Source organism: Berghia stephanieae, chromosome 2 (genome assembly GCF_034508935.2).
Source record: "Berghia stephanieae isolate SIO BIC M18660-M18661 chromosome 2, UCSD_Bste_1.3, whole genome shotgun sequence".
NCBI classification, from domain to species: Eukaryota; Metazoa; Mollusca; class Gastropoda; order Nudibranchia; family Aeolidiidae; genus Berghia; species Berghia stephanieae.
In genome coordinates, this window is record NC_088361.1 from 101,018,045 (window position 1) to 101,028,044 (window position 10,000).

General features: G+C 35.2%; 2 protein-coding genes across 3 annotated transcripts in view; both read left to right on the forward strand.

Moving 5' to 3' along the window:
- The window catches only part of LOC144966054 (excitatory amino acid transporter 3-like), a 94,507-nt gene extending 90,021 nt beyond the window's left edge, over positions 1–4,486 (forward strand). For both annotated transcript variants that reach the window (XM_078902072.1, XM_078902071.1), the window contains exon 9: positions 1,423–4,486. In XM_078902072.1, the coding sequence (XP_078758198.1) occupies positions 1,423–1,582 (160 nt within the window). In that variant the 3' untranslated portion in view covers positions 1,583–4,486. The remainder of the gene's footprint in view (positions 1–1,422) is intronic.
- LOC144966101 (protein AAR2 homolog) overlaps positions 1–10,000 on the forward strand; it is a 417,529-nt gene that overhangs the window by 259,926 nt on the left and 147,603 nt on the right. The gene's annotated exons all lie outside the window — the stretch shown is intronic.

A 10,000-nucleotide genomic window follows, 5' to 3' on the forward strand; every position in this document is an offset into this window, starting at 1 on the left:
ATTTTCCTTGCAATATACAGGAATCATAATCATAATTACCACTACTACTACTACTACTACTACTACTAATACTACTACTGCTACTACTACTACTACTACTACTACTACTACTACTACTACTACTACTACTACTACTACTACTTCTTCTTCTTCTTCTTCTTCTTCTACTACTACTACTACTACTACTACTACTACTACTACTACTATTACTACTACTACTACTACTACTACTACTACCATCATTATACTACTGCTAATATTATTTTTATCATCATTATTTTTATCATCATTATTATCATCAACATCATTATCATCATCATCATCATAACCATCGGAGGTCGGTAATTTAAAATTCAAGATGTGAAAAGGAATGATTGTGAAAACCAACCATAGAGATGAGGTTAGCGAGAATAGCAGCGTGTCGCCTCCAATCAGTTGTAGTCAAAGATTACCTCCCTTTTCCTTCCTTTTGATTTAGTCCATTTTTCTCAACAACGTATTTGTCAGCTTTATGTTCAAAATAATTTACATTTTTATACATTTAATAGAAGGCTGCACAGTCTGACAGTGTTTTTGACTTTCCCTAGAATCTAGAGAGATTGTGTGGCAAATCTGCTTTTCCATTCAAACCATTCGTTGTAAAAATCAACGGTATTATCGGCAACTGAAATAGGGGAGAGTACTCGTGCTTATCAAATCACACTTGCCATCTTTTCTTGTCTTTTCTTCTTCCAATATTTTTTTTTTTTTGATAAGTGTCAAAAACTGTCTAACCGTTTTGAAATCCATATTGAGTTCACAGAACCATTGGTGTTGTGAAATTCAAGGACGCGGTTACTAGATTTTGGCGGTGCCATAGTCAGTAAAGTTACTCGTTATATTGGATGGTGGGTGGATTTCTCCTTAGAAATGGGGGGGGGGGGGTGGGGGGATGGGGAGGGAGGACGTTAGCCGTCCCTGTGCTAATGGAGTCTTCATTGGTCCAATGCCTTGCTATCTCTTCTCTTTTCCCCTACAATCCTTTCCATGCTTGGGCCCCTCATTAGGACAATAGCATGTCGCAAAGTGAATGCACATTTAAGCTTAATCTAAATAGTTAGACTATTCTATTATATTTTCCCTTTTAAACGTTGAAATGACCTGCAAGTATCTCAGGCACCAAAAAAAAACCCTAAAAACAAAAATAACAAGCTGCTTATCGGTCAAAATAAATATTTCGGTATCGATACTATTTTTTGTTATTGAGCCACTTGAATTATATATCTCATGTGTTCATTTATTTGGTTTCGCTTTGCGGGTATTTGTGAGGGGGGAGGGGGTATTGGCGGAGGGGGGTGTACTTTTTTGGCTAATTGTTTTTAATAGTCTTTCTTTTCTTACTCATCTATTGATGACGTCATTTTCATTTGTCTCTTGTTGCAGGGATCGTTTCCGTACAATGACCAATGTGACAGGAGACTGCCTGGGTGCCGGCATCGTCCACCACTACTCAGTGGGTGAGATGCCTCCTCTGGAACATGAAATGCACGATACGGACCCTGGAAAAGTGCCCAATGGTCAGCAGGATATAACACCGGTCTAGAGCATTGGTGAGGTTACTGGTGACGATTGGACCCGGTAGGTTTTGTGGGGTATTATTCCCCTCTATCACGCTAGCGGAAGCAAGACACGTGATGATGAATTGGAAGTTGGGTATAACAGCATTGACGGAACCAAGTAGTACTACCGTTATATGAAGAGTGCCATTGTAGTGAGTGCGTTGCAAACATGTTGATGATTAATGGTTATTTATTCAATGTAGTTTTATCCAAGATGTCACAGTATACGAAGCCATAGAACGCGAGCCTTATCGATGCGGCTTATTGAGCATTGCCAATATCAGTTGGTATTCATCTAGAATTATTATCCGTGCAAACTGAGAATGCTACAACTGTCAAGGCTGGAATTAGAGCTAAACTATCTCGTCATTGGTTTTGCTGATCATGAATGTTGTAAACAATTTCGGCCGTGTTTTGTAGTCAAAATGAATTTTATGAGAGTTCGATTTGTAATTAAATTGATCTTTCTACTGATGTTTGTTTAAACTCCCTGATAAGGAATTTTGAAAGCTCGGCAAGGAAAAAAGTTACATTTGTGCAATTTTTACCATCAGATAGGAATTGCTTTAACTTTTGTTTGGTGTAAATTTGAAATAATTATCGTGAGCGATTATTTTGTAATGACGTAATTTGTAAAGTATGGCAAATTTTAGTTTGCTTTCTCATTTCCGATAAAATAAAAACTTTAAGTTTGCGCCAATCACATGTTGACAAAGACTTCATTCAACGGAACTGCTGAAGAAGATTTTTGATTCACACGGCTTTTATGGGAAAGTCAGACCTCCACACAAATCCCTCCATTTTTTATCACCGCATGCAATCGCCTTTTGTCCATTCCATGTGGTACCAGGCAATTCACGATCACCGCCAAATTGTTCGAAATTTGCGACGCATGTTCAGTTACGACGTCATAACGTGGATTTTAGAATTAGTGAACATTTTAAACAAGCATCAAATAGAACATGGAATTGGTGAACATTTTAAACAAGCATCAAATAGAACATGGAATTGGTGAACATTTAAACAAGCATCAAATAGAACATGGAATTGGTGAACATTTTAAACGAGCTTCAAATAGAACATGGAATTTGTGAACATTTTAAACAAGCATCAAATAGAACATGGAATTGGTGAACATTTTAAACAAGCATCAAATAGAACATGGAATTGGTGAACATTTTAAACAAGCATCAAATAGAACCTGGAATTGGTGAACATTTTAAACAAGCATCAAATAGAACATGGAATTGGTGAACATCCGCTCTATCTTCCATCAGATGGAGTCTCCAGTCTCCAAGGCTTGGCGCTAACAGCAGCTCTGCAAAACCGGATTAAGCGACGTTAAAGATGTTTTAAAACTGTCCATATGTATAGTTTAGTGGCGTGGGTTGATTAAAATAAGTAGGTTGTTTTAAAACTGTCCATGTGTATAGTTTAGTGGCGTGAGTTGATTAAAATAAGTAGGTTGTTTTAAAACTGTCCATATGTATAGTTTAGTGGCGTGGGTGGATTATCATAAGCAGGTTGTTTTAAAACTATCCATATGTATAGTTTTAGTGGCGTGGCTGGATCATAAACAGGTTGTTTTAAAACTGTCCATATGTATAGTTTAGTGGCGTGGGTGGATTATCATAAGCAGTCGTATTATCAAGTGGTGTTGATGGTGATGATACTACTATTAACCAAGATTATCAAAACGGTGTCTATTTTATTCACTACAGGAGCCTCTTGGATCATTTTGTTCAAAGGAAATGAAAGGATATTTTTGTTGTCATTTTTGAGGGGGGAGCGGGGGTTGTCATTTTGTTTTTGTTTTGTTTTTTTGTTTTTTTTAAATTATTTTACAACAAAATATTTTAACCCAACCGATGTGATGCATTTCCAAGTATTATTTTTAACCAACTTTACAGCACTTTCCGAGACACGGTCGAAATCTGTTCACAATACACATGGCTACTAAAACCATTGACTATGTAAGCTCTATAGTGTAGATATTCTCCTTGTTACCAATTCATTAGGGCCATCTCACATTTTGGAGTATTATCTGTCATATCACTTTCACCCACTTTGTAACAAAAAATGTTAAAAATAAATACTAAAATTAAATGAGTGATCTGTTACTACTTTATTTAATTTTTATATATTTGCTCTGATTCGCCTCTGAAATGCAAAAAAAAAAACAATTTATTTCTTGAAATTAGTTTCTGTTTTGTTGATTTTGCCGGATTTCCTCTATTCGAAAAAATATTTGGTCCAGTTCTTTGTCGCTAAATAATACCCTAAAATCTTTGTTTTCTTTTCTTTTTTAAACAACATTTCACCTTTTCTTACTTCCCGCACGGGAGAATTAATTGTTGCTATTCAAAGCCATTTGAATCTTTGTATACTTGGGTACTTGGTCTTTTAAACAAGAAACAGATCTCTCATATCACATCTTATGTACTTTATAAAGGAGCTGACTTCGTTGAAGATTATTGTTATTGGGTTTTCTTCTCCCTTCAATTTTCTCTTCACGAGCATTTGTCTTTAAAATACGAATTTAACATGTCTTGACTGGGTATCCATTTCTTGTAATCAAACATTCATGATTTCATGAATTGTAATCAAACATTGATGATTGCATGAATTGTAATCAAACATTCATGATTGCATGAATTGTAATCAAACATTCATGATTGCATGAATTGTAATCAAACATTCATGATTGCATGAATTGTAATCAAACAGTCATGATTGCATCAATTGTAATCAAACATTTATGATTGCATGAATTGTAATGAAACATTCATGATTGCATGAATTGTAATCAAACATTCATGATTGTATGAATTGTAATCAAACATTCATGATTGCATGAAGCAATAACCGCTGTGGACATCATTCCCAACACTTTAATGGTCATCTCCTCCATATCACCTAAAATATCATTATCATCCTCACCATAATCATCATCATCGTAAAGAAGGCATCATCACTAATTATCATTATCTTCATCAATATAATAATCTTTATTGACACATAACCGAAACCTTACATGAGCCATTGCCATCTCGTCCACCAAAATTACAAGTAAATCATGACAGCGTATTTATAATGGCATAAAGTATCATGACTCCTTTCATGATCTGTCCAAGGATTTCCTTGGAAATCAACACAAACAGAACATTCTATACACTAATCTTAGAAAGAGTCGCTTGACTTGAGTATCTGGGCATCTATCCCAGAGATCATCTAGATTATTGGTCCAATTCACTGTGGCTGGATGAGGTCAGAGACCCCAATGGCCGGAACAGACCATCACTTTTTATATAAAAGTTAGATTAACAACATCCTGTTTAAATATGTTTGATCTTCATTTCATAAAACGAATAAAATGCATTAAGAGACTATATATATATAAAGAACATGTTCAATGTTGAATGTCTAGAGCTAAAATAGTTTATGAAGATATGTTTAAATCGTTATTTAAAAGTAAAAGCAACATGTTTTTAACATAGGCCTACGGCTACGTCGTCCACAAATACGGGGTACGTGGCCTTTTTATTTTGTTTTTGTTGTTGTTGGCATCAAATAGGCCTGTGAACTGTTCAAATAACATTGATTGGTAAATTATCTCATTGACAGTAATGCACGATTACGAAATATATTTATCAAAATATGGATCGCCCATTAAAGAAATTTGATGGGGAAGTGATTGACATTCTCTGTCATTTGGCGGCTTTTAGTTTTTACAACAGGTTTTAAGATGTCAATCTGCCCATGCATTTCTCTCTCTCTCTCTCTCTCTCTCTCTCTCTCTCTCTCTCTCTCTCTCTCTCTCTCTCTCTCTCTCTCTCTCTTACGTGACTATCAATGCCTCATTTATATCATAAGTAAACGTTCAAAGATCTCGTCAATCCTTACAGCCAATAGCTGTCAAATTACCTGATGATTTTTACATGATATCGATTTAGAGTTATAGATGTTTGCACTTGTAATATATTGTAAAATTCACCTGTTGAATGTACAATACATGTCATATTTCCATGGTTGATGAGACCTGTTGAATGTACAATACATGTCATATTTCCATGGTTGATGAGACCTGTTGAATGTACAATACATGTCATATCTCCATGGTTGATGAGACCTGTTGTATGTACAATACATGTCATATCTCCATGGTTGATGAGACCTGTTGTATGTACAATACATGTCATATATCCATGGTTGATGAGACCTGTTGTATGTACAATACATGTCATATATCCATGGTTGATGAGACCTGTTGTATGTACAATACATGTCATATCTCCATGGTTGATGAGACCTGTTGTATGTACAATACATGTCATATCTCCATGGTTGATGAGCATGTCTTTTGTGATATCCCACTTTGTACAAGTACGGGATCCTCTCGGTTGTGATTGATAAGCAAAGACTGTGAAATTAAATCTATCTTTATTGTCATTTCTAACAAAATGTTTACCATCTCTATAATTAATTTATGAATTTTATGGATGCATCTGAGATTTGAGGGCTTTAATCCTGCGACTCATTTACAGAAATATTACAAATGATAGAATACCTGCTTTTTTCAGCTGAGAAGAAATAAATTGTCCACTTTAAATCATAGCTTGATTTTCATCAAATTCTAATTTTCTTTTCACATCCAAGCAGTTACGTACCAAGTGTAATACCTCTGATAAAGATATAAACTAATACCCCAAAAAGCCACTAATCATTCGGGGACCATGTTTTATTCCTGCAAGAGATGATATCATGTAGTCTTAGATATAACTCTTTATTATTTCCCTTCCCTAAAGTTAAACAGAGTTACGGTTCTCTCATCTTATAGTTTACAAAATGTTTTCAAGTGGTTTATTTAATGTAGAATGTGTTGTCCGGTAAAGTACGATCCATTCAATTTAAGATAAAAGGTTAATGTTGAAAGTAATTAATTTTTCTAAACTTTATAACTCGAAAATGTAGTTTAAAACTGATGCTCTGACAGTTTCCAGGTGTCAACTTTTCCCGCTGATCTCATTGTCTGTATTAGATGAGAACAAAAGTGTTTCCTCTACTTGTAATCAGAGGGAAATCTTTTTATCGCTGTTGTTATACTCAGTAATTGTTGTAGATTTTGAATGTCATAGTTCATTATAAATCATATGATTCCATTCCGTAACATAATAACATTTACTCTCTGATCGTGAATATCCATAATATTGAATTGATACTGTTAAAAGTACGTATATCATAGCACGTGTGATTGGTGGATAATGGATATATCATTGATTACACGTGTGATTGGTGGATAATGGATATATCATAGCACGTGTGATTGGTGGATAATGGATATATCATTGATTACACGTGTGATTGGTGGATAATGGATATATCATTTATTACACGTGTGATTGGTGGATAATGGATATATTATTGCACGTGTGATTGGTGGATAATGGATATATCATTGATTACACGTGTGATTGGTGGATAATGGATATATCATTGATTACACGTGTGATTGGTGGATAATGGATATATCATTGATTACACGTGTGATTGGTGGATAATGGATATATCATTGCACGTGTGATTGATGGATAATGGATATATCATTGATTACACGTGTGATTGGTGGATAATGGATATATCATTGATTACACGTGTGATTGGTGGATAATGGATATATCATTGATTACACGTGTGATTGGTGGATAATGGATATATCATTGATTACACGTGTGATTGGTGGATAATGGATATATCATTGATTACACGTGTGATTGGTGGATGATGGATATAGCATTGATTACACGTGTGTGGTGGATAATGGATATATCATTGATTACACGTGTGATTGGTGGATAATGGATATATCATTGCACGTGTGATTGGTGGATAATGGATATATCATTGATTACACGTGTGATCGGTGGATAATGGATATATCATTGATTACACGTGTGATTGGTGGATAATGGAGATATCATTGATTACACGTGTGATTGGTGGATAATGGATATATCATTGATTACACGTGTGATTGGTGGATAATGGATATATCATTGATTACACGTGTGATTGGTGGATAATGGATATATCATTGCACGTGTGATTGGTGGATAATGGATATATCATTGATTACACGTGTGATTGGTGGATAATGGATATATCATTGATTACACGTGTGATTGGTGGATAATGGATATATCATTGATTACACGTGTGATTGGTGGATAATGGATATATCATTGATTACACGTGTGATTGGTGGATAATGGATATATAATAGCACGTGTAATTGGTGGATAATGGATATATCATTGATTACACGTGTGATTGGTGGATAATGGATATATCATTACACGTGTGATTTGTGGATAATGGATATATCATTGATTACACGTGTGATTGGTGGATAATGGATATATCATTGATTACACGTGTGATTGGTGGATAATGGATATATCATTGATTACACGTGTGATTGGTGGATGATGGATATAGCATTGATTACACGTGTGTGGTGGATAATGGATATATCATTGATTACACGTGTGATTGGTGGATAATGGATATATCATTGCACGTGTGATTGGTGGATAATGGATATATCATTGATTACACGTGTGATCGGTGGATAATGGATATATCATTGCACGTGTGATTGGTGGATAATGGATATATCATTGATTACACGTGTGATTGGTGGATAATGGATATATCATTGATTACACGTGTGATTGGTGGATGATGGATATATCATTGATTACAAGTGTGGTCGGTGGATTATGGATATATCAAGGCACGTGTGATTGGTGGATAATGGAGATATCATTGATTACACGTGTGATTGGTGGATAATGGATATATCATTGCACGTGTGATTAGTGGATAATGGATATATCATTGATTACACGTGTGATTAGTGGATAATGGATATATCATTGATTACACGTGTGATTGGTGGATGATGGAGATATCATTACACGTGTGATTGGTGGATAATGGATATATCATTGATTACACGTGTGATTGGTGGATAATGGATATATCATTGATTACACGTGTGATTGGTGGATAATGGAGATATCATTGATTACGCGTGTGATTGGTGGATAATGGATATATCATTGCACGTGTGATTGGTGGATAATGGATATATCATTGCACGTGTGATTGGTGGATAATGGATATATCATTGATTTCACGTGTGATTGGTGGATAATGGATATATCATTGCACGTGTGATTGGTGGATAATGGATATATCATTGATTACACGTGTGATTGGTGGATGATGGATATATCATTGATTACACGTGTGATTGGTGGATAATGGATATATCATTGATTACACTTGTGATTGGTGGATAATGGATATATCATTGCACGTGTGATTGGTGGATAATGGATTTATCATTGATTACACGTGTGATTGGTGGATAATGGATATATCATTGCACGTGTGATTAGTGGATAATGGATATATCATTGATTGCACGTGTGATTAGTGGATAATGGATATATCATTGATTACACGTGTGATTGGTGGATGATGGAGATATCATTACACGTGTGATTGGTGGATAATGGATATATCATTGCACGTGTGATTGGTGGATGATGGATATATCATTGCACGTGTGATTGGTGGATAATGGACAAAGAAGGAGCAGGAAAAAAGATACCATTTCTCAAGAGTTCAAACTCGGTTATTGAAAAGAAACCTCGTGGTGAAGGTAATGAAGACAGCTGTACGCTGACAAAATAAATTTTACATTTTTGCCAGAAAAATGTTCAAACCTCGCATATCGATAAATTAGAGTTGCCATATCCAAATGTCTGAATGAGATCTGGGTAAAGCGTTTAATACTTTTTTGAAAATTAGGAATCGTCTTTGTCTTTCGATATTTGAAACGTCCTGTGTCAAAAATAAAAAGGTGCTTTATATGTATGCCATGTACAGCAGACGTTACCTTATAAGTAGTATACGGTTTGGTTCTGGTCACCGACAAAAGAGAGGGGCTCTCTTTTGTCTGTGGTTCTGGCAGAAAATAGGTAACCATGGATACTTGAAATAAACACAAAAGGTATTATAACGGTTATTGTTTTTGATTGGTATGATAGAAATTATTATAAATGAATCACCTCTCTAGCCGGAGAAGACTGCTGCCAACCGCCTGCTATCTATACAAAAACTTGTCTCATGTCGAGTGCATTCAGTCAAAGCCACAGTCATCTTTGTGCTGGGGAGATTTCTCCTAGAACTTGATTTGACAATAGATTGAACACTGTGTCCAGTGTAAAAAGAGAACTTTATCCTTTGAACACGGGAAATGATCTATTTTTATATCGTCCATTTTGTATTACATTTTTTAAACATTTGTAACTGAAATAGTTGGTCTCTTGAAG